We start from the raw sequence: 25,407 nt of genomic DNA, 5'->3' as shown, positions 1-25,407 counted from the left end.
GTGACAAAACACATTGCTTAAATTGCCAAAGGCTGTATAAACAGGGATAATTTTTAACTCACCATGCTATAAGAACAGCCAAATTTTCAAGACAACTCAATTCTTCATTAGTTTACAGTAAAATCTAGTAAACAAGCCAGGCCAGCCCAAAAACTTAACTGAAAATTGTTTAAATAATGTGACAAGTTCCAAGAAATTATTATTATTATTATTAGGAAAGATGGAGTTGTAACCAAATTTCTAACTGTAACTGATAATTTTTAGTAATAGTTTAAGAAGAAATCCCACCTCATATGTAACTTTTTTGTCGAAGTAAAATTACAGACTGATGTCTGGTACATCTTCAGTGATCTTGAAGAACAAGCATAAAGCTGAGAATTGGTAAGTCGCAGTTATTCTGAATTTAAAAGCAATACAAGTAAACTGAGAGACTCAATATATAGAGATTAATATGCCTTTGGCATCAACTTTTACACAAAATCAAATCAGGTGATTACAAAGTCAGAGCTATTTTTCTCAAAACAACTGTGAATATAACCAAAGGCCTTTGTAAATCTACAAGTGTTCCAGAGAAATAAATTAAAAATTAGATTTTGCAACAAAAAAGCCTGTTTGCTTATGTAGATATTAAAATCAGAGCAGAATTAATTTTTGTATAATCTAATAAAATGTACACAAACTCATTGGAATTTCAAGACTGCCCAATGATTAAAAAAAGATGAAAACCCCTTTAGATGATGTTGATAGGTTTTTGCTATAGGAAATTATATTCAGGTTTAGCTGAATGATACTGAAGTCATTCACACTCCTCTTGTGATTTATATTTCCAAGGAAAACATAATTCTCCCATTCTGTTGCATTTATACTGTCTAGATGAACAGAAACGCAACACTATGCATGTTTAAGTAAATTCTTGACTTCATTAAAAAGAAGTCTTTTGTTGCTGTTGTCTTTTTATTGCAACATACAGTAAAACTCCTGTCCTTATATTAGTATGTGAATTTATGAACTATAGAAAGGTTTAGATTTATAGTTGTAATAGGTTCTTAATTATATTCATAATAAATGGAAGTTGAAATGGATTATTGTACTGACATGTCAAGTTCATAATCTTAACTTACTTTAATATTTGCTGTACTGAAATTAAAAAATTTTGGAATACATTTCTGAACTTAGTTGCCTTGGAATGCATTCTACAAAAGCAATCACTACTAAAATTTTATTTCACACACATACAATGTGCTGTATTTTAAAATAAGGAATTGATTCACTACCTTATTGAACACTAAATCTGCAACTGAATTTTTACATAGCTAGGCTAACACAAGAAAGAGAAGATGGAAGCAAGCAAAGAGGTAGCAGAATCATTTCCCAATTTGAATAGGCAATCTCTTCTCTTTTAGAGGAAAAAGTTATTGCCCTGCAGCAATCAGGAAAACAGAAGACATACAGGACCAAACACACTAGGCTAAAGGAATCCTTGGGATTTTTTTGTTTGTTCCTACTGTTTTACTGCTGGTTCAACTCTCACTGGATCATTGTGTACATTTCTCTCAATTAGTAATTTATTTCTATTGTCTCCAGAACTCCTGTGGTTTTCACTCTTCTTCACAAGTCCTCAAATTATACACACAAAATTTTGTACAACTGTTTCCCCACCAAAGAATGAAGTATTTGAAAAATTCTCCTGAAAAACATGCACATAAAAACATCTTAAGCAGATTACTAACTAAATTAAAAAATATCTCTCTTAAAAATCACAAGATGAACAGGTTGCTTGCCAACACTAAATTCTTAAATAGCACTGGAAAGGCTAAACAGCAAGCGTAATAGCGTTACAGGCTAGGTATAATTAAACTTATCATACTCCTATATTGGATGCTTGACATTAACTATGTTCCAGAGCTAAGACAAATAAATTGAGAACTTAACAACTGCACCTGTACTATACCTCAAGTTCAGATCTTTTCGGCAGATTCCGAATAGCCTACACTGTGTAAGCAGTTACATTTTTACTACGTAAAATACATTCAGACTCAGTTGACTTTACACTGGTGTTGGATACTTTAACGTCTTGTTCTTAAACTCTCCACCAGCAGAGGGGGACCTCCATTGTGATTTCTTTCAACCCACTTCAAAGAATTTTAAATCCATTAGTTCATTTCAATGCATTATTATTAAAAATCTTGTAAATAGTACTAATATTTCTCATGGAGATTCAAGATGGAAAACTGAAATTAGTTGATTGCTCACATTATTTTGATCACACCATGATCACATGAAGCTACTTCTAAAATTCCAAAACAAACCATAACAATTGCACGTTAAGGAAACTGTATATACACTAATTTTTCTTCACCATTATTTTAAATGATCACCTACCAGGTTATATAACTCATTTAACTATAATAGTTTTCGCAATTATATTCTTCTACCACAGAAATTGGCATCTTTCCTCCAGCTAGGATCTCTGCATATAGATTGTCAACCATAATACTAGAGTATTTATAGAACTGTTCTACATGGACAAAAAGTGAAGAGCAGAAACAAAGCCAACTAACTGCACAGTCATGTTGAAAGTCCACAACAATGACAAGAAGTAAAATCATATTTTATAAACCAAAATAATTGCAATGTCTTCTTCCATTGTAACATCATTTATTTCTAATCTTAATATCTGAAGGTCCACCTTGGATTATGTGTTGCCAAATGAAGCAAGTGGCAATATGTTTTTGAAGAATCATATTATGGTATATTGATTGACAGATACTTCTTTCTGCAGATAGCACTTGAAAAATTAAGAACTCAGTAATTTTGCTGGAGAGTCATGATGTCAGAAACTTTATGCACAGATGCATGTTTTAATTACCAATGCTTCTCCATTTACTTTGTGATATGTTACCTACAATAGGTGCCCTAGATCACTGTTTATCATGAAATAGTAGGAGCAGAAAAACCAATCTAATTTAATGAAAAATATCTTAAAACAGCTTAAAAGGTTCTTCCACTTTTTTTCTTTTTTTTCTTTTTTTTTCTAAACAGAGATATGTTTAGAAATATCCTTAAAACACATCCCAAATAAAGCTTACTATTTTAAGAGGTAAACATTTTAACTGTTAAATGCTCTTCTCAATGCAGACTGAGTGCCACACAAACAAAATATAAATAAATAATTTTAAACAAACCCCTTTCTAACTTTGCCGAAATATAAGCAGTGCTTAAATGTGCCATTACATTGTGCTCAGACAAAACTTTGATCATAAATTCCTTTTCAGAGATCAAAATGAGTGACACTGGGAAAGCAGGTTTCTATGGTAGGGCAGCCCTGTTAAAGCTTTCAGTGACCATGTCAGCTCCCAGGGGCTTTAATTTGCTTCTGTGGTGGCCTTTGTTTTTATTTTTAAAGAATTCAGTAACTACATGACACACCTTTTTTTTTTTTTTTTTTAGTATTATTTGGTAAAATTTTAATTACTCTCAGACAGATATTTGTGAGGGCACTGATCACGAAAAGATTTGCAAGCACCACATGCAGGTGAGGCTCTGGGTATCTGACGAAAACAGAATAGTGACAATTTAAATTATTTTGTGGGAGGCAAGTAGGCAAGTGCAACTCATTTGTTGCTTTTTGCATTCCACTTCCCAGCTCAGGGCTGGATGTCATCAGCTGGCACTCCTTGCCTCCAAATACTCCTGTTGCTGCAGAACAAGTTTCATAAAGAAAAAAAAAGGAAAAGGAATTTTTTCTAGTTTGCTCTTCTCCTCTTCATCTTTTCTCCCTTGTTGTTTGCCTGTTAAATTTAAGATGAAATTCTTGGGTCTGCAAAGACAAGCAGCAGATTATTACCGCATGACAAAAACAAACCTTGTCTTTTCTAACAATAGCCTGCCAGCCTCAGAGAGAGTGCATGAAAAATGTGGCTTGGCCCTTCCAAGACAAATAACACTTGCTTAGTACTATGAAAAATAAAAAAGTTGATATGGCCCTAAAATGTGGTACCATAGCACAGTAAATGCTTGCAGGACCCAAAACCTGCCTGCAGCACAGAGTTTAATGTAGTACGGGGTTGTTGGACAGTTTCTGGTACGGATCCTTGAGTACCATTAAAAAGCATGAGAACAAAAATTAGTTTGGAAATTACTCCCAGCACCTTAAAGCTCCTGAGTTGGAAGACTATGGTGACGGTATCCATCCCCTGTGCGTACAGGAACTGTTCTAGTAAATAGTTAATCACACAGTAAACTATTTTAAAAATCAGAGGGGATTAAAATAAGAAACATATTTTTTTGAAAGACAACTGCTTCTGATAGCCAAGTAGTAGAAATTTGCTCAGCGCAGACTTCAATTTTCCTGTTATCACCAGAAATGAAGACTTTCAGAGCATTTTATAGTCAGAAAATGATAGGCATTATAATGATGACTAACTGTTCACATCCATCCCAGCAACAAAACCTGCAGAGAACACATTTCTCTGCTTCCAGCCACTGCACAGAGAAGCCATCTAAGCAAAGTCTGCGGATGCAACAGAGTACAGATTGATAGAGTTTGTGAGACTGATGATCCAACTGATATCTGCCTCTACTGAAGAGAAAGAGCAGTTGTCCAGAGTGCAGCCAGCTGAAAAAAGCTAAATTTATGGAATCCTGTGGTGTTTCGCAGGACTTATGGCAGAGTTTTCCTGCATTTCTATAGTACTACATTGGTTTCTTGCTGAGTCTTTCGTGGAGCTCAAGCTGCAAATTCCTTTAATAGGTATAGGATTGACACACTTTTCTGCTAGTAGTACTTTATACCAAGCTTCACAAAACTCACATAAATGTGACTCCTGAAGGGCATCATCAATCTAAATTAAGGAAGAAGTAACTGATGAAGCAACAATTAAGGTAAAGCAAAAAAAGAAAAAGAAAAAAAAAGGGAGAATCGGATTTAAAGTTACTTTTTTATCTCTGGAAAAATAAGAAATTGTATCAAATTTTGCAAATAATTCCACCATGCAAATTAGCTGAGAACGCTTAATATAAGCTTAAAGAATCTTTCTCTATTAGCTTTCTGAAAATTTATTAACACATATTCTGAATATTGTCAAACAGCAGCTTTATTGCTATATTCTGATATATGCTAGACAGGAACTTTTTTACAGAGAGGGAAAAAAAAATAGTCCATTATGATAATACATCCAAGCAAAAGAATCAAATCAACAGAAATAATCTAAATTGTAAAGAATGTCAAGCTTATAAAATATAGAAAATTACAGTCTTCAACAAGTATACCAACAAAATACTCGGTTCAGAATGACCTTAGAACATATGCAAAAAATGTTTTGGTAGGAATAGTATTTCTGCACTATTCAACATATTAAAAGGATAACCAAGACAGTTTTCAAACTAAAATGTGATAAATTTTAAGTAATCAAAGTAGTCTATTACCTCGACATCCCAGTACAAACATTTTGTGGACTTAAACTATTTCATTACAGAATGCTAGTATCTCATCAAAGACTTACAGAAAAAAGAATAATCACACAAAGAGAATGTTAACTCACCATGAATCCAAAAAACACACAAATCTGAGAAAGACAGCTATTTTGGATCAGAGACCCACAGTAAGAAGACAATAAAGCTTGTACTATTTATTTAAATGGAGAAAGGATGCAGAGTAATTTTTATTTTTGATATATTTATTTTTATTAGTTCTTATAAGACTTCCTGTATATTATCTTTGAATTAGGTAACTTTGGTACGGAATTTCAGAAGAGAATAGAAGAGAATCCAAACTGAAATCAAGCAAATTAAAGTCTTTTTTGAAGGGCCAAAAAAGGTTTTGAATGACACACTGCCCAACTGTCATAGTAAAACCACTTCTTCAGCAGAACTTGCAGCTACTGCTTTGAAACAAGTTAAAAATTGACAGCTCACACCATTATTCTAAATATTGTATTTCAAATATAAATACTAAATTACAAATTAATCAATCTTTAGATCTTAATTCAAGAATCAAAATTATTTTTCAGTCACACTAAACTAATTATGTTGCTGGACAGCTTTGGAACATTTTTCTAGAGCTTCACATACTTTACCCACATGACTATAATAGCAGTCAGTCCCAGAATGACAATCTTGAGCAGAGAAGGTCAACTTTTCCTTCACTGCTTGATCACAACACTCAAACAATACATAATCACAATACTCAAAGAATACACAATGTATTCTCAAGCATTTTTTGTAACTCATTGCAGGCTCTCAAAATACTTATAAATGTGTATTGCACAATAGAAAAGTTGAAATAACTATGAAAAGGACTACTAGATGGCTACTATATCAGTTTATTTTTGAATGATTTGCAAAACTTCTCCAGTCAGAGAAAACAATACCATGAGTGTAGCAGTACACTGCAGGATTCCTAATGATCACAATTTGTAAGATTGATACCATGTTTCCCTAATTTTAGTACTATCAAGGTCTATGCACATAAAAGCACTGTAATGTTGACTGAATCAGTCTAAACTCTCTAGAAAAAAGAGAAAAATTGAAACACTTAATGAGAACACCGGTGATAGCATCAGTAAAGGTTGGGGGATGACCTGGAAAGCAGCTCTGTGGACTGCTGGAAGACAAGTTAACCATGAACCAGAGGTCATTGGCATCCGATGGAAAAGCATTGCTAACACATTGAGGGAGGTAGTCTTCTCCTCCTACTCAGGCCTGGTAAGGCCTTGCCTTAAAAGCTGTGTCCAGTTCTGGGCTCCTCAGTACAAGAGAGACCTGGAACCACCCAAGAGAATCCAGTGGAAGGCTATAAAGACGATGAGGGGTCTGGAGCACAACTCCTTTGAGGAAGTGTTGAGAGAGCTGAGAAGGGATCTCATCAGTGTATTCAAATATGTTAAGGACAATGGATGGGTCCAGGCTCTTTCCAGTGTTGCACAGTGACATAATAAGAGGTAACAGGTTGAAACTGGAACACAGGAAGTTCCATCTGAACATGAGACAGAACTCATTTATTTTGAGGGAGGCAGAGCATGGGAACAAGCTGCCCAGGGAGGCTGTGGAGTCTCCTCTTTAGAAAAGCCACTTTGATACGGTCCTGGGCAACCTGCTCTGACTGTCCCTGCTTGACAACAAGTTGGACCAAATGGTCTCAGAGGTCCCTTCCAACACCTGTCATTACACGTGGGAGAGAACAGTTTTTCTGTTGTCCTCTTAAGCTCTTAGTTCCTGTTCTAAATTTAAACTTGGATGAAAATGGACAGACATAAAATTTGGGGTTGCATTTGACATTCTGCCTATGCTTAAAATTCCTATACAATTAATATGAAAATATTTTCTTATTTAAAAGGCGACAAGCTGATAAGTACATTAAAAGACTATCATTTTCTAATTATTTCTTTATCAAAAACAGCAGTGTGTAAGTAGCAGAAGCAAGACACATGGAAAGATCCAGACAGCCTTCCACCTAAAAGCAATGCAGAAATGGCAAGTGCGCAGATGCAAAGCCAGCAGTCTCCTGTATGTGAGTTTATAATTACGGAATCATTCTAATACAGCATTCTTTGTGTTTCAGGGAAAAAAAAAAAGGTGGAAAAAACATAAATGAAATTATGAGATTGAACTTTCTTGAGAAGGATAGTTTTGCATTCAAGTGTCTAGATTTCTAGTCTCTCCTCAGCCATGGTTCTTCCTAGCACCGTCTAGTTTCTCCTCTTTCACTGATGTTTTTTCCCTCCAAGACTTCTCTGCCTGTTTTGTATTCCAAAACACTATTTAAGAGTACACTCCTACACTGTCAGGTATCCTTTCCAGCAGGGTGCCTCACTGCCAAGCATACTAGACCTTAAAGCAATCTTATGGCAAGGTTCTACCAAAAGCAGACATGTCACTTGCTGACCTACCCTTTGAACACAGACCACTTCTGCAGCATCAACCCCCTGCACAGGGGTCAAAAACTTAATGATCTCCAGAAAGCATCAACCAATTCCTGTGCCTTATTACTGGTCAGATGAGACCCTATAAGCTTCATATACCAGCAGCCATCTTCGTAAGATAACACTGCCAATTACAAAACACATCTGTAACAACACAAAAACTTGATTCAGTTTTCCTAATTTCAAAAGAGACAGTTCATTACTCTATAAGCATTACTTTTACACTACAAGCAAGTGAAAGGTGACTAGCAAAGGCACAAGTCTTTTTAAATGCCTGGAGAGTTTGGAGAGAGTTTAGAAGGAATGTACTTGTCAAAAACTGCTGGCAAGCACAATCCCTACAACAGCAGGCAGTGGGATATCCAAGCATGCATTTTTGCTTCTTTTCCCAGACATAGTGTTACCACCCCCACCTTCTTTATTTATGCAGGAGAAGGGTGGCATTACTGAATTCATTCTCTTGTTTTTTTCCTATTCCACAAAAAGAATGATTTACAAAAAGGGAATTAGATAAACACATCTGGGGAGCATTTTAAGCTCATTTTACAGTTAAAGAAATCTGAATTGTCAGAGTCCACTGGCATAACAAGACATTTATTTTTAACATAAATATTAGACAGTGAACTCTCAGTTTAAATCAGTTTTAGAGCTGTAACACTGAAAAATTTTCTTGGAGGCATAAAAAAGGACTGAAGAGAAATGAAAGAAGCCATACCTTCTTCTTAGCCAAAATTAAAAATATCTTTTTAGCAAAAGAGCACCTGCATTTTCATAATTTGTTTCTATTATATTGCTTGTTGTATCCTTTTCGTAATGCATATTAAATCATAATATTTATACCATTAAGGGATTTTACAGTGCATAATTTGCAGGAACTATAACTTATCCTTCCAGAAATTATAATGCTTTGCTGCAGGTTATATATTACCACATACAGATAAACATATAAACCTTCTATGTTGCAGTTTAGTACCTGTATCAAAAGTCAAACACTACTTTTGACAAGTACACTTAAAAAAAAAACATGTTTTCCTAAAAAGAAACTGGAATAAAGTTTTACCACAAAAAAAATTTGGCCACAATACCTTACTTGTGAAGTCTTCCTGCACAAACCAACAATATTACTGTCACAAACCGTTTCAGTAAACTTTTTCATAAATTACTTAAAAGTTTATGGGGAAAAAAAAAAGACATGGTAGCAATTTTATTTTTTTAAAGGATTTTCAGAAACCAAGTTTCAAAACCTCTTCACTGTTTCAAGGAAAACAAAAATAACTGAGAACCAATAATGTTCTTCAGATGGGGTGAGTAACATGTGTCTTTCCACTGCCTGTGATTGTCAGTATCTTGGACAGAATTTTACTTATAAGCCAATTTTGAAATGATGTTCCCATGTCTTGATTCCTAAGTAAAACTAGTCCAGTAGAATGATGTAAGCTATTTCTCAGTGACCGAATGCTTTGTAATAAGCAGATTGGTTGGCAGAGATGACTTAATTTAGACACACAGAGTAAGTGAATAATTAAATCGAACAGAAGAGCTAATAACGAGCGCATAGACATGACAACAGTATTTGCAGAATGGAAAAAGTCAATGGGAAGAGAATAGCTGTAAATCTTAACTGTGTTTTGATTCTGCATTCTGATTTATTAAACATTTTCCTATCACTTCATGTCCTAATAAGTTTTCATTGACTAACATGACCTAAAGCCACAGAAAAAGCCAGTGAAGTGCAGTTTCCTAGACTACATCTCCACCAAGATGCTGCAACTGATTATCAGTTAAAATAACCCATTAAATGAAAATACATCTTGGTAAAATCTTTCACTCCAGTTTAGAAAGATCTCTAAGTTACAGTAAACAGATTGTTTCAAAACGAATTACTTCTAAATCAAAATGCTAATCTGAAGAAATTTTACAGTACAGTAAAAACTGGCCAAACACACTGAGAAAGTTATTGAGAAATGGAGCAACACATGAAAAAAATGTATTTAATTTCTGACATTCAAGTTCAGTTTATAAAAGATGTAGAAGTGCAACATGCTCAAGGCTAAGAAAAAAATGAGCAAAATAAACTGAAATAATCTGACACCACATATTAATCTAGTGCAAGTACAAAAAGATAATGTTCAGTGTGATCAGCCTGACACCCTGTTGTTTTCTGTTCATTTTAACCAAGTAAAGACACCCCCAAAATGTCAACAAAATCATCAGAATGATGAAGGAGAACAGTTTCTGAAGAGTGATAGTAATTCTCTTCATGTTAGTCAGTTCTTAAATGCATAATTTTGTATATTTACTACTTGTAATAACAGTCAGTCAGATCAAACAACAGGAACAGGCCCTGCAGCACAGGGACTAAAAGTTAACACAGTTGTATGCCAATTGTGGAAAACTGATTTTTGACAGCCAGCAGGAGTAAGAATCAATTAGTGAATCTTCTGGTAGCAGACAGAAAAAAAGTACCTTACCACTAAGACCACCCATTTGTTTTATTATCTGCTGCTCCAATGCACAATGATAATATAGCTAAAAGGCTGCATTTTGATTTTTACTAAGGCTGGATAGATTAGAAAAAGAAACGACAAGAGTTTGCTATGAGTTAAAGGCTATCAATAGAGCAGTGTAAAAGGATATTCTGCTGTACCCTGCAAACCATGAAGATCCAGTCTTCTGCCAATTAAGCAAATGAAACAAAAAAGCTAATACAAATTCAAAAACACAAAGTTCCAACTTTCTCTTTTTACAATGGCAAAGTACTCATGAATGATTTGAAAATATTAGACAAAGAAGGTGAAGCATATCAATCTGTTTTAGGTACAGGCTGTCAAGGCCAACTCAAATGTCAGGAAGCAACATTCACTACCACGATAAATTATGATTCATAATATAATAAAAATGATGGAATGTATTGGTCGGTTTCTGCACTATTAAAAGCAAATTTAAGATAAATACGTATTAATCTAATGATTAAAGGCAGAAAGATTAGTATTTAATGTTTCCTCCAAGAGAAATAATAAATCATACAAGAAAATAATTCTAATACAATACAAAGGACTAGAAATCTCGATTTCTGAGCAACTGGCATTAGAATAGTTTTCTTTTAAACATACACATGTATATATGTGTGTATATATATGTGTGTATATGCATGCACAAATATACATATATAAAAATGCATTCAAATAAAAATTATATGTTATACAAACACGTGCATGCATACTCTCCACTGATCTCAAAATAAGCAGCACGGGCACATAATTAAGGGGTCCCCAGGGCTCATAAAGAAAGTGCAACGACCTTGTTAGTGTTTGGCCTTTCTTTCGCACCCAGTCTCATTGTAAAACAGTCAACCATGAAAGTACTTTAAAAAGCTGGTTTTCTTTTTATATTTACAGCATGATTTCATAAGGTACCTTTCATGTTTTAGAGAAGCTGGTACTCCTCTGCATCTTCCTGGCAAATTCAACAAGAACCACAAACTTTCTAATTCACAACTTTCAGAAATCTGAATGCTTTTGAATACTGGGATTTTCAACTTTGCAATTTAATGACAACCCTGCCTTTGGCCTTTCCTGACCTGTTGTGAAGTAAATCAGGCACACTAATGTGGGCTAACAAGTCTTTTTCACACTGTTCGATCACCCTGCATCTTTTTTCTCCACAGACACCGCCTCTCTCCCACTCTCTGTCTAGCCATCCTCCCTCAAAGCAAACAAAATGGTCACTGTAACCCTGCATTACTGCTCATTAGATCACAGGTTAGTCAAGTGGAACTGCCCGAGGTTCCCAAAGGAGAGCTATACTTCAAAAATCTGTCCATGTCAAATGAAGAAAAAACCGCTGAGCGTGGGGTCACCCAGATCAATGATCAAAAGAGACTGAGAATAGTGAAGGGGAAAAAAAGAAGAAAAAAAAACCCCTTTTTTGTTAAAAAAAAAACACAGAAAACAGCCTTCTGTATAATAAATCAGAATACAAAGATGCTAAGCTGTTTCTCCCTCTTAACAACATTCCATTTTTGCTTTAAAATGCAATACCTTGCTTTTCAAGATTTCGTAAAAATAAGATTACTTTTGAGTGTTAGGACTGTAATTTCAATAAAAGCCAAAATTACCTTAACAAGATTAGCAAAAAGAAATAATCGTGGAAAATCTCTTGGATTTTCTATTCATTACACAAACATTTAATTATTCAAAAATTGCAATTAGAATTGAATTTAATTGCAATTTTTGAATTTCAGTTATGATTTAAATTTAAACCCATTATGCACTCTGATCTTCATGAGAGGTGATATAGGTAGGACATTAACAGAAAAAGCAGTCAGTTATATAGCTTGAACTTTTCTAGTACGACAAAGGTGCAGGCTCATACTTAAACAGTGTGCAGCACTATTTCCTTTCCTCCTGCTTCCTAAAAAAGATGCACCAATAACCAAAAGATAACTAAGAAAACCACAGAAAAGTACAAAACAACAAAAAACTTTCTTCCAATAAAATAGTAATTTCATCTCAAGTAATGAATTTGAATACATCAAGCAGATCACATTACTCAAAGAGGACTGTCTGCCTAACGAAGTTCTGAACACACACACGCTTTTGAAAGTAACACTGAGTAACAGTGAGGTAATAGCCTTCGTAAGAAAAGCTGTGACAAAATCAATGATTATTCAAGTTTCCTAGATGCCTTACAGTGCGTATTAATACCCGAACAAGGAACTTCAACCTGTACTTTTAAAAAGATCTACAATTCTGTACATTGTGGTTTTAGTTTTAGGATGATTTATGTTCCTTGCAACTTCATATCTGAGCAGAATTTGAACAAAGAGAACAGATAACACTAGAAAAGCAATGACGTTAGGAAGGGAATTAACACATTGCCATGGAACATTCCATGCACTGCTAGCACTCTATTCTTCTACAGAGCAGGAAAAAAAAAGTTCTTTTCAAATAGAAATAATACACTAACAAGTTTTCAAGGGAAAATAATTCCATCAAGTATTTTTTAATGTTTTCTAGTTAATTTGAATTAACTTTCACTAATAATTTTCTGTACTAATACAAAATTTTGAGTTGTTCAAATTCCAAAATGACAATTTACTGTTTTTAGATTAACAGACTGCTGTTAGAGAATTTCTTAAAAATATAAAAAATTTTAAGAAAACATTTGCACTTATAAAGTTTGGTGGCACTCCTACTTACTTTTGATCTCTTGAGGTCCCTTCCAACCCCTATGATTCTATGATTCTATGATTTTTCTAAACCACCGAAAGAAGGGTATGGTAGAATGGTTTCATCTTTTTGAGAGAAATATCATTACACATTAGAGAAGTTTCTGAAGAAATAATGAACACTTCTAAATATATTCTAAATATAAATATCCCTGCAGAAGAAAGCCTTGAATGAAAAGCAAAAGCTCCATTCTCAGCCCCCTTGATCTGTGGGACACTTCACCACTTCCAAACTAGATGAACTCCAATCCATTCCTCATTTTTACTTCCTTCCCAGATTGCTCTCAACTTGTCTCTTTTACTTTACTGCCCAAAAAGTTCTGGGGAGTAGCAGGGAGGGAGGGAGGTGGTCCAGTTTTGTCACAGATCCATTTCTGTTCTGCTACCAGTTATCATCCCTGGATTATTCCATTTTCAAAAACCACAACTCTCAGGCTTACAACCAGACAACAATCTTTGACCTCAGCTTCCCCATCACCCAGTTTCCTTCACACCCCACTCCCATTATGTGAATTCTTTATTCAGAGGGTGGTGAAGCAGTTGGACAGGCTGCCCAGAAAAGCTGTGGATGTCCCTTCACTGGAGGCTTTCAGATCCAGGTTGGATGGAGTCTTGGGCAGCCTGGTCTAGTAGGAGGTGTTCCTGAACATCACACAGGTTTGGAACTAGACGGTCTTCCAAGACAAGTCATTCAATGATTCTATGATCTTCAGAAATGTTAAGAAGCATCAAAATAATCCCATGCCCAAGCTGAACTCTGATCACCTTTTGTATGAAGCAGGTTTAAGAAATCTTTCATGTATGTATAATCTCAATTAGCTTTTTTGAACTGTTGGTAATTACTAACGGTTTTAATCTATGTTACCTCACACTGTAGATGCTTTACTTTTCAAGCATGTACTAAATTCCAATTTTAACTAAGTGAACATGAAATTGATAGATTTTTTCCATTCAGATATTTCTCAGCCCCTTTTCTGAAATGACCACAAACAATGCCCTTAATGATCTTCCATGAAGTAAATGTATCTAATTCCCACGGAATGCAGTGAGAAAATTCACATCTAACACTTCATACCCACTCAAATATAATGATGATTAGGTGAACAGAATAACATTTTATTTATTAATTTCTATTCCATTGAGTACTAAATACAAATAATACAGAAAAATTTATGCAAAATGATCAGAGTAACTCCTATATTGGTTAATAAGAGTGAAATAACTAAAAACAGGCATTCTGTTATTTTGCTTACAACAACAACAAAAATTCACCTTTTTAGAAGAAGCAGCTTACATTCTTGTACTCAAGAATTCATCCTACTAAAATTATAAGAAAGGAAAAAACATCCTAAACCACTTATACAATCGCAGTCTTCATAAGCTTAATCCAGTGTGTTACTAACAAGTTTATCTATAGAAAAGAACATGCTTACTGTCTGGAATCTTTATGTCACCTTATAAAAGGTTTTCATACAAAGTAGAGACTTTCTAGACTGATTTATTCTTAAGTCTGTAAAAACCTTTTAGAATTACTTAATTTCTTCCTTCCTCCCATGCCAGTGGCTCAAAGGTAACAAATATAGCTTATTCCAAATTTGCAATTTCTAATTTAAATTTGTTTAAAAGGTCACTTGTATTTTGCAGCAGTAAATATTTACTATCCAACTTGCTATTAATATAATTATTCTAACAATGCAACACTAAACAACCTCTTAAATATTTACATTGGAAGCAGACTTGTAACACTATGAGAACATTTTGCTGTTCACATCCAACTAAGACTCTCAGATTATTTTAGTTTACACTGGGTTTCTTTTTTTTTTTGTCATTATATTACGGTTATATTGCTGTATTTTAAGAGTTTTTATATCTAAATCCTCCAGCAGCTCTGTAGATGTTCTTTAATCAGAAAAGGATTTCCTAAGAGATGTGTATATAAAAATGATTTCAGCATTTTTCTAAACATGGCAAAATTACTATTTCTTAAATATCAGTTTAATAACATCCTTCTCTCCTGCAAATGTGTTCAAAACTGAAGCCTGACAAATAACTCCACAGTTCTCACAAAGGCCACAGTTGAGAAGGAAGCAGCCAATACTCAAAATAGCAGAGTCCAGTTCCAAAACAATCTTTAAATATCAGGGGATACACCTTGGACGAGAAGTAGCATTTGCTGTGAAGGGATTGCAAATATTAAGGTCATTTAGGTCACTATGATCTCAAAACAGGGTAGGAATCCATATTTTGGCTATTTGCTGCAGTAATTTGAAGATAAATTATTTCACAAATTGTTTCTTGACGAACCAAAAATCTGCCCCCAATTTAACTTTGCAGTAGAGTCCCTGTCATAAAATACACAGATTTGCAACAGCTGGTGTTTAAGAATTCAGCTAGGTAAACTATTTCACAAGGTTTAAGCAGGGTAAGAATAGGACTGACTGCAGCCAGTACTTCCATTTTCATTCTTGACTTCAGGCTAAGCTTTTGCCTTACCTGCTGCTGGAAGGTACTGAGATACTTCATGCTCTCTGAGGCTTAACCTCTTAACATCGTACTACTCAATTCTGTTTTCAGACTGTTAGTAACGACACCTATAATAATATCCACGCATCAGTAAGTTTAAAGGTTTTCCAAACCGAATCTATTTTTGCTTAAGTAGCAGAAAATACAAGACATAAGCTTTGGCAAAATAGCATGAAGAATGATTCCCACCATGAAAAATAAAAATAAATAATTAAGTCTTAGAATTAAGCCTGTTGTGCAGCTAGTTTGGATTATAAAGACCAGAAAGAGTAGTTCTGACAGATCTCCAGCTCCCCTGCATGAGAAAGAACCCCTACAGCCCCTGTCAAACCTGAGTGTTTTCATGCAACAATTACTTAGTTTTAAGACACTTAAAGCAAGAAGAAGACATTTATTTACACAATAATTTCCAGGAAAACAAGGTAGAGGAAACTGGCAGCCTAATAAGATTCTGGTCCCTGCTTCTCCTAGGTGGTTGTTCTAGCAAGCAGAGTCACTCTCCAATTTTCTGTTAGCAGAAAATGACATTGGATGGCATCCTCAACTCAAAACCCAAACACCTAAATTACTCCAAAACAAATAAAAACACCACAATCCATATAATCAGGAAATTTTGCTTTGAAAATATTGTTCATAATTCATACACATGAATAATGAGGAAGACTTCTCTGCAGTATGACAAACTAAACTACAACTTTAAAGTAAGACCTTGTATGCAAGAGATGAAAAGCACTTGTGAGCAGCTTGCTTCATAGTATCTTCACACATTTTTTTCCTGTCAACGATATTTAGAAAGATAACGATCTTAAAATAGACTAAGAGTTTTGGTTCACTGTCTGCGATTCTCAGACTACATCTAAAACAGGATTTAGCAGACATCTTCAGTGATTTCCCCTGGAACTACTGTCGCTGCACATTTGGATAACTAGAAGAAAACTCAACAAAAATTACACTCTATGGGTTTCTTTACATATACAGTTGTGAAAACAGCCTTAAATATAAAAAAATCACAAGCTCCTCAAAACCAGTACCACAACATGTAGTGTAGCTCCTTTACTATTGAACTGGCAAGGCTTCACAGTTCAGTTCACTTTCAGCCTTCACTACAGCTTCTTCTACAAGTCCTCAAAAGATTTAGATGAGTGTTTGCCTCTTCCTAAGTACAATGGCTATGGCCAGTTTCCACTTCATCCTATTTGTCACTTCTAAACACTGTTTTGACTTTAGAAGTAAGTGACTTGTAGTTTCCATACTGGTTCAAATCAGGAATACACTAAAATATCCAGCTCCTCGTGTTATTAAACAAAGTAGCACAGATTCCAAAATAAAAGAAAAAATGTTTATCATCACAGTAGTGCTTTTATTCACTTGCAATGCAATTTGCAACGCTCTTATCACCATAAAACTCCATTAATATTGTAGGCCTGCAGCAGAAATCTGACTAACTAAAAACACTCATCTGCAATCACAAGGAACTTTGTGATGCCAGTGGAAACACACTCTATCACTGTTACATTCTTTTTATATCTCAGAGAGACAGCTTTAGGTACACTGTTCCAGAATTGCATCCAGTTCTTTGGAAACAGTGGCCAAACTTCTATGACACCTTCACACTGCCTTCTCCTCTGCTGAGTAACTTTTGCTTATAGCTCTTCATATTTTCTAATTCGGAAGGGTTTCAAAATAACATTAAGAAGTGATTTCCAAATGACTAATTTTCTTTATTATTGTAATTCTAATCTAAAATAAGGATATTTTACAACATATCTATTGAATCCAATATAATTGCTAGAATTTTGTGGTCCAATTGACATACACAATCTTTACTTCAAGAACACTCACTTGAAATCACTTAGCAGCTATTTGAAAAGATTTAACTATGTCCTACTGTCACAACATCAAAACAACTTACATATATCTTTGGTATGAGAAAGTGGAATAAATATGGAACAAACATGACACAATTTGACACAGTGCGATTAAACGGCTCCTTATTTAAAGTAACTTCTTTCATTTCACAGTTTTTAGAATGAAACATCATACGTATTTTTTTTTTTCTGTTTATCTTCCCTCTAGTGGAACATAGCCCTGTTCATGGCAGCAAGGCTGGAACTCTCTGATCTTTAGCTGGTACCATGATTTTGATAAAAGAACAAAAACAAAAACAAACTAAAAGCAACCAACCAGGAACTGAATAAAGATTAACAGGATTAAATTTACTGATTAGTATCTCAGCTTAGCTTCTCCCATATAATTTTCTGATAACTACAGTAACATTAAGGATATCCTCCTGTCAACTCCACAAAATCATTAGATTCAACAACATTTTAATGATTAAAGAAACTGACTGGATATTTTTTTCCAAATAATTACTGTAGTTTTGAATTGAGCTACTCATGATACTTTTTAATTCTCATGGCATACAGCTGCTACAGTATTTTTTCTACCTATGGAATTCATGGAGTAGAACAAATAAAACAGAAAATTCTGAATAGCTAAAGCAACTGCACTTCTTAGTAATAAATATAACTAACATCTGTTGCAGAAAATGCTTGGCACTTATTCAGTTTTGTGAGGGATTTTTGTTACAGATAAATATTTTTCTAAATTCTTATTACACACCACTCAACTCAGACATTTTCTTTAATTATATTCCAAGGGATCCTTTCAGATCTCTTAAAGAAAGGTAAATTGTTGTCTAAAAGGATACATACTTCTTTTAAATTTCAGTTGTGATTCCTTTATTTTATGAAATAAAAAATCAAGACAATATCTAAATTTAATAGAGTCAGTTCTGAGAAAAAGACTAAGAAAATTCTCAATGCTCAAAGGATTATCCTTGTACAATCTTTTAAAATGCTCTTTTAGAAACAAGAAATAGTCCTATAATTATACAGTATTTTCTTTCATGCCACTCCTCACTAATGAGGACAAAAGCACAGCAAAAAGCACACCTTTAAGAAAGATAGAAATTTCTAATTCAACATCAGCAAAACTGAGTAAGGCTCCTATTTTGCATTCACAGTAAGCATATGACATCATTTTTTCAGGGACAAAATAGCAGGAATAATTGTATGACAGACTCCCTCAGTTCATCAAAATACTTTTTTCATCATGTTTCTTAAGTAAAGAATTTCAAAGACATACACTGACATCTTGACACAATATTTTTTTTCTGAATATATGTAGTATTTGTGCATATTTAATGGAATTATTGTATTCAGCATTCATAATGACTCAAAGTAGTAACTGAGACTTGTTTCCTATGAATATACAACATACGTATGATACAGTTATACTTAAATGCTACAGTAAGACTATAAAGATCTATTCCTCTACTGAGATGTCATGCAATTGGTAGTCACAGAGAGGGATGAGGAAGGAATGAGGGTAAATGAGGATAAACAAACAGAAAGGTTAATTCTAAGTATATTAACAATTTAGTATATGCTGAAAAGTCTATTCATTTACGCTCAACTGCAAAATGAAGTCAACATCTATAAAATGCAAGCTAACTGGCACATGTCACCTAGCACAAAGACATTGGTACCTCTGCTGTATTTGCTCTTAACATGAATCCAGAGAAGGAACATTTCTTAAATAAGATCAATAATCAAAGAAGAAATGCTTAAAAATACTTGAGTAATAAAGTAAGAATATTTCCATTTATGGAAATTATAATTTGTACTTATTAAAAAAAGTAAAATCATAACACTTTGGGTAGATTCAGATAAACTAAATTAAACACAATTTAAATGAACGGTATTGTCATTTTGGACATGAAAGGATTAGGAAAAAATGCTTTACTTTTACCTTGTGAAATAAACTAGAAGAAAATAATAAATTTGTGTGTTAAAATCATTATCATATCCCCTCTGAATATTAATTATCATTTCCTAAATCTGTTTTTGGCTGAACAAGATCTAGAGCTTGAAGATTCCATACCTGTATCATTTGAGCTTAGTTTTTAATGTAACTTCATATACTAAATCCAAATCCTTTTTCTTTTTTAAATATAGATTCTTGGAGTAAAGCATCAACAATTTAATACAAATTTCAACAGTTTAACTCACACAATTTTCACTTATATTCTTCCTCTCATATTAAAAAGCTCACTATATCTGTATCCCATTTACATTTCTCATATTTAACACAAACTTTCTATTCTCTTTCTGCAAAATGGACGTTAATAGCAATAATGCAGGAGAGAAATCACATGCAAATGCAGTGTACCAGGAGCAGTTATCCAACATAAGATTACGTTTTGTAATTAATTCAATCAGCATCCTTTAGAAAGATAATGCTTTGAACTAAGAAGCACATCTGCGACAGCAAGAATTTAGAATAACAATCAGTAACAAAGTAAGATGCTGAAACAATCTGGATTTTGCTGTACAAAAAATACGACTCAAAGAACAAACAAGATTTCACATACAATCTTTAATGCGAAGAGTCCTTTAAATGACATTTACAAACAGAATGACAGAACTGAATTTTAATTTCTTCTTATAACTTCAGAAATAGAGTCCCTTATGATGAATAAATAACTTTCTGCATTTCCTCAAAGTGACTTCATTGGAAAGTATCAATGAAGATTCTTTTCAGAAATGAAAGAGCAAATGGTACACTGAATACAAATATGATCTATATGATTTACTACGTGGTAGAAACAAGTAAGATAAAGATATTCCTTTTAAAAAGAAGAAAATCAGAAGACATTAAGAACTTCAGAAAAAGAATTGCAACTATGTTCTCACATCAATATACAAACATTAAGGAAAAAACCTTTGACATAAAAGGCTCCCCACAGTAGCAAACAACCTATTGGTTTAAGCAATTCAAAGAATGGAGTAATGAGATAGACTAAAACTAATAGCAAATGAAACAAAACAAAACAAAAACAACCCACAAGCAACAAGCAAAACAGAACACCCATAAAACTGTCCTAGCAGCTTTTGATAAGAATAGTTCAAAACATCTTTTTACCCTTAAGCAAATCATGGAAAAAATGCAGGAAAATTCTTTTTGTATCCCACTATTACTTGTTGATAAATCGGCAGGCACTGTTCTTGGTCTGTGTACTTACAATGAGGGATAATTGAAGCCAGTCCTTAACTAGGAGGTCAGGGTAATAAATAATAATGGATCAGTGGTGTGCAGACAGTAAATAAAAACAGGCAAGATAATGTAACATTAACATACCTCTTGTACAGAGCGAGCTGCTGGTTTGTCTTGATGATTGGCCAGTATTAAAAACGGCAAAGTACATAATTGTGGGTGCTGGAGAGCTGAATGTAGTTCATTCCTAGCAGTTTCTAGATCATCTTCAGAGGAGGCACTGTCTAATACAAATATTACCCCTTGAGATCCTTGGTAGTAACGACTCCAGTATTTCCTGATATTGTCAGCCCCTTTCAAAGCAACAAAAATAACTAATTAGAAAAAATATAGTTGAACATATTTAAAACTTGTAACTCAAAATAACCCTTCTACTTGTAATAATCAAAGCAATCAACTAAGTTTTTTTCTCATAAATATACATCATTGAAAGAACAACAAGGAAAAAAGCACCCATAAAAATACACATACACAAACTAACATTTAAATAAAGAAAGTGACTCAAGGCCCTGAAAATTTCTGCTCTGTAAGTAACTACTGGTAGAATTAGTACACTAATCCCATCTAATCTAGGCTAATCCTATACTTTTGCACTGAAATATCCCAATATTAACACATGAACAAGATGGCCTTTGCCCATTCTTTCTTCCTTAGTCCTATAGCTGTAAACTGTAGTTTCCTTCATGTCATTACTGTTCATTATTAAGTCTTTCATTTCATACCTCCATACTTTCAAATACCTCATAATCAAGGAAAAAGTGCCAGGAAAGCTTATTAAAATTACAATTACACGTATAACGATAAGAATGGCAATACACTAGTGAGTTGAATAGCGAATGATAAGGTGGTAATTTTCAAAGGTATTCACTTCAACTATTTTGCTTTGTCAACCATACAGCAGATTCTGGAAAAGCCAGCTCCACAATACACATGGTGAATGACTACAGGCTTGACAGTAAGTCTTAGGGCACAGTTCAGCAGCACTCAGTCAACTCAACAGAAGCCAAGCAGCTTTTGTGTACCCTGGAGAACAGCACATGTTGTAATGTTAAGGTAGGAAAAAAAGATATTTGACAGCTGTCAAACTATCTAAATTACAGTCTGGACACGGGCTACTCTTTGAATGTCTGAATCTGGCACTACACTCATGGGGTCTAGCATTAAAAAGTGAACAGGAGCAGCAGTACTCTAGGAGAAATCTTGACATGTCTGCAAGACAGTGATCTGTAGAAATGTGCTGAAGGTATTCTTTACATACATCACTAATCTTACGTAGAGACAGGGAAAAGTGAACTTCATTGTGGACACAGATACCAAGTGCTGATAAGATAACTTTCTTTTCCAGTGAAACAAAACAGTTACCACAAATGTTCTGACCAACATGTAGTCACAAAATGACAAGGTAATGTAAAATAATTACTAAAACATTACTATGACACTTAAAATATTCACTTAATTAATTCATTGTATAACTGAAAAAAGCTACTAGAAAAAGGTGAAGACTAGTATTTAAGAAGAAATTCACACCATATCCTTTAAACATCCAACACTGACTATTCAAATCTCACTCCACAGAGTTACTCCCTTCTCTATATTAATGACACTGGAACCTCAATCATCCAGTCTATGTATTTTGTGCCCAGCACAATTTAGGTGGTTAATGAACATTGTGAATGCATACTTTTTCCTATAAGGGAAAACTCTGTGCTTCATTCATAGTGGTGTGAAGCTATTTTTATTTCCTTCCTTTTCAGCACTTTCAAAAGAACAGAACACAGCATCACAAAAAAAAAAAAAAAAAAAAATATATATATATATATATATATATCACTCAAAGGTGTCAGATTTGTTAGCTGTCAAATTTTCAGCAAGTCTCCATCAATAGCACAACAAATGTCACAGGGTCCATACTTCAAGATAGACAAGCCTGTGATGAAAGCTTCTACAAACTTGAACTTTATGGAAACCAGCTCTCATCTTTTCTCTGCCTTCCAAGTTTTCCCAATGAGATATCTATGGAAGTCAAGTTTTAAGTTTTTCCCTATTAGCAACCATAGGTGCTGTCTAAAACTTTGAATCTCCAGCTATACAGATACTTAGATACATTATGACAACGTATGGGTTTCAAGGAGTTGTAAGTTTTATGAACATTTTTATACTTGTCTGTGAAAAGTCAGTTTGATCCACTCAGGCATGTATATTACACATATGATACTGCCATCTTAAAATAAAACATGCAATTTAAAATAAAAATATCCTACTGTAGTCATTTTCATTAGAGATTTTACATATTATTTTAAAAGAATAATAAAAAAATACATGCCCTACAATACATGCTAATATTTATTCAATGCTAGATCTGAAGTTTTAATAGTTTGCAGTAGGTGGCACAACACAGTAGACTGGATTTTGTCTGACAGCTGTTCTGAAACTCATGCATTTTTTTCCCTCTTTCTAGAAACACAAACACACTTAGACTTTCAGGGGAGAGAATCATCAAATGGTTTCCTCTCTTCCTATTATTCCATCTCTATTCTCCCTCCACTGCTGCTGGAGATGCCATAGAAGCTCAGACTGTAGAAACAGCAAAGCAGCTCCCCAGGCTGAATACTGCTACCAGCTTTCAGCGTGGCTTAGATGCACCCTCATCTTAGCTGAGTCACCTTCAGCTACAGCACCCATAATCTCCAACGGAAAGCTCTTCATACATCTATCTCTACAGCACTTAACGCCAGCAGGCATATAAAGAACACAGTAAGTCTACCACAGCTGTGTTATTTCTGTCTGTCTAGCCCTTCTGCTGACTGGCTCACAAAAGTTTGAATCAGCTTTAGCCTTTGAAAGGATGAAAGCTATTTCTGGCTTCAATCAAAAAATCAAAACTTCTTTCAGAATTTGAGAATTTATAAAGTGTAGACATGGTTTACGATGATAAACTAGGATGCTACACTTCCCCTCTGCCACTTCAGCCTGAAGAGAGTTTCAAGTCCATTAGGAGACAGAGCCTTTTTAGCAAACCAAGAAGTTTTAACTTTTCACAAAAATTATACTCAACAACAATTAGCCCCCACCCTGCAGAAACTGAAACCAGGAAATTTTGATTTTTTGCTTACCAAAGCTATATGTTATAGGATAAGAAGTGCTTGCGTGACTCCTATTTGCTTCAAGTGAGATAGGAGATAGATTGTCTATTCACACTGTAAAGAACTAATTGTAAAAAAAGGACATTTCCCCTGAGCATTGACAAGATCACTCCTGCTCAGTCCTCATCTGGATTTCCTCAGGACTCAAGTTAACAACACAGGTGAACAGGTGTATATGATCTCTCTTATCTATGAAATGAGGAAACTATTTGAGTTTGGGCTTAGGCACTTTTTGAACAGAAAGCCAAGTATGATTGATAGCACACAAATCCACATTAAATGTTTTCAGAATATGAATGTCTAGGAGAGTCACAGCTTGGACAGCTCATCAGGGTCGTCTAAAAATGTCTCTTCCTAAGATGTTCCATAAACTGTTAGAGGCAAATACGTCACATGCAGATGGCTAAACGTGCACTCCGTGACCAGATTTTGTTGAGGTGTCAACTGCCTTTTAGTCAAATTCGGCAAGGAGATTTTACTATTTTGTTCTAATATGTCCCAGTGAGTATGACTTAGGCTGGCATTTACTTGTGGTATCAGTTTTCTGATGACTAAACATGAAATTTTAGCTCCCCTACTAGGCTATGTTGTTGTAAGAGTATTTAGTCCTACTCTTTCTTGACAGAAAAAGGAAGGATTATGGTTTGCCCATGCAAATATTACATTCTGTTTAATATGTCAACATCATTTTCCACACCCTAACCCATTTTTTTTCACAAGGCAGATACTACCTGACAGCAGTTGCCATCTTCTCCAGTAGTTTGTATTTCCCATTCAACTTGGTTTGTACAACAGCATGACTTCCCCTTCCTACTTTCTCTTCTTTTACTTGTTACTTCCAAATTAGGACAAAATACACCAGTTTGTTTAACCAGTCTTGCTTAAAATTATTGGTTCTTGCACTCTCACCTAAACAAATAATTCAGCTGGTTTAACAGTGTGAATTTATTATTTTGGTCATGAAGCTTAAGGAGGAACAGCACTAGGGAGGACAGTTCTCTTATGCTGGGCTTGCTCAATTTCGTGGAAATCCGAGCATCCTTGATATTAAGTACTGTTTTTGCTAAACAGCTAACACTTAAATGTAATTTAAAAGATGATTACACAACATGATGATTTTCTGTGCTTATGAAAAAAGGTGTTGAGTAGATTACAAAAACTGAACACAAACACATGGCAATATATTTTAGTACATAAAACAGAGAAAGTTACTAAATCCTCAGACATGTTGTTAGTATTTATAAACTTCGGAAGAAGAAAAAAGAGCTATTCACAACCAAAATCATTCATTTAAATTTGACCGGGTTCAGCAGTTGGCATCTCACAGTAGTTTCTCAGCCTGCGTTTAGAAGATAGCAAACTAAATTATAAAATAGACATATTCCAAAAAACCAACTGTAAATTATTAGGTGGCTTCCAGAATGGGCCTGTAATCTTGACTTAGGTCTAAGTATACACATCATGAAGACGC

At 34.3% G+C, this 25,407-nt stretch overlaps 1 protein-coding gene across 5 annotated transcripts in view; it reads right to left on the bottom strand.

The window, feature by feature from the left end:
- ARL15 (ADP ribosylation factor like GTPase 15) overlaps positions 1-25,407 on the bottom strand; it is a 215,296-nt gene that overhangs the window by 106,787 nt on the left and 83,102 nt on the right. For all 5 annotated transcript variants that reach the window (XM_065739891.1, XM_065739892.1, XM_065739894.1 and 2 more), the window contains one exon: positions 20,878-21,086. In XM_065739891.1, coding sequence (XP_065595963.1) covers positions 20,878-21,086 — 209 coding nt within the window. The remainder of the gene's footprint in view (positions 1-20,877; positions 21,087-25,407) is intronic.

The sequence above is a fragment of the Cyrtonyx montezumae genome, unplaced genomic scaffold, assembly GCF_038088225.1.
Source record: "Cyrtonyx montezumae isolate F1298 unplaced genomic scaffold, pur_monq_1.0 scaffold_25, whole genome shotgun sequence".
Taxonomy (NCBI): Eukaryota; Metazoa; Chordata; class Aves; order Galliformes; family Odontophoridae; genus Cyrtonyx; species Cyrtonyx montezumae.
Note: the sequence above shows the minus strand (reverse complement) of the source record. Positions and strands in the feature narration are given on the sequence as shown.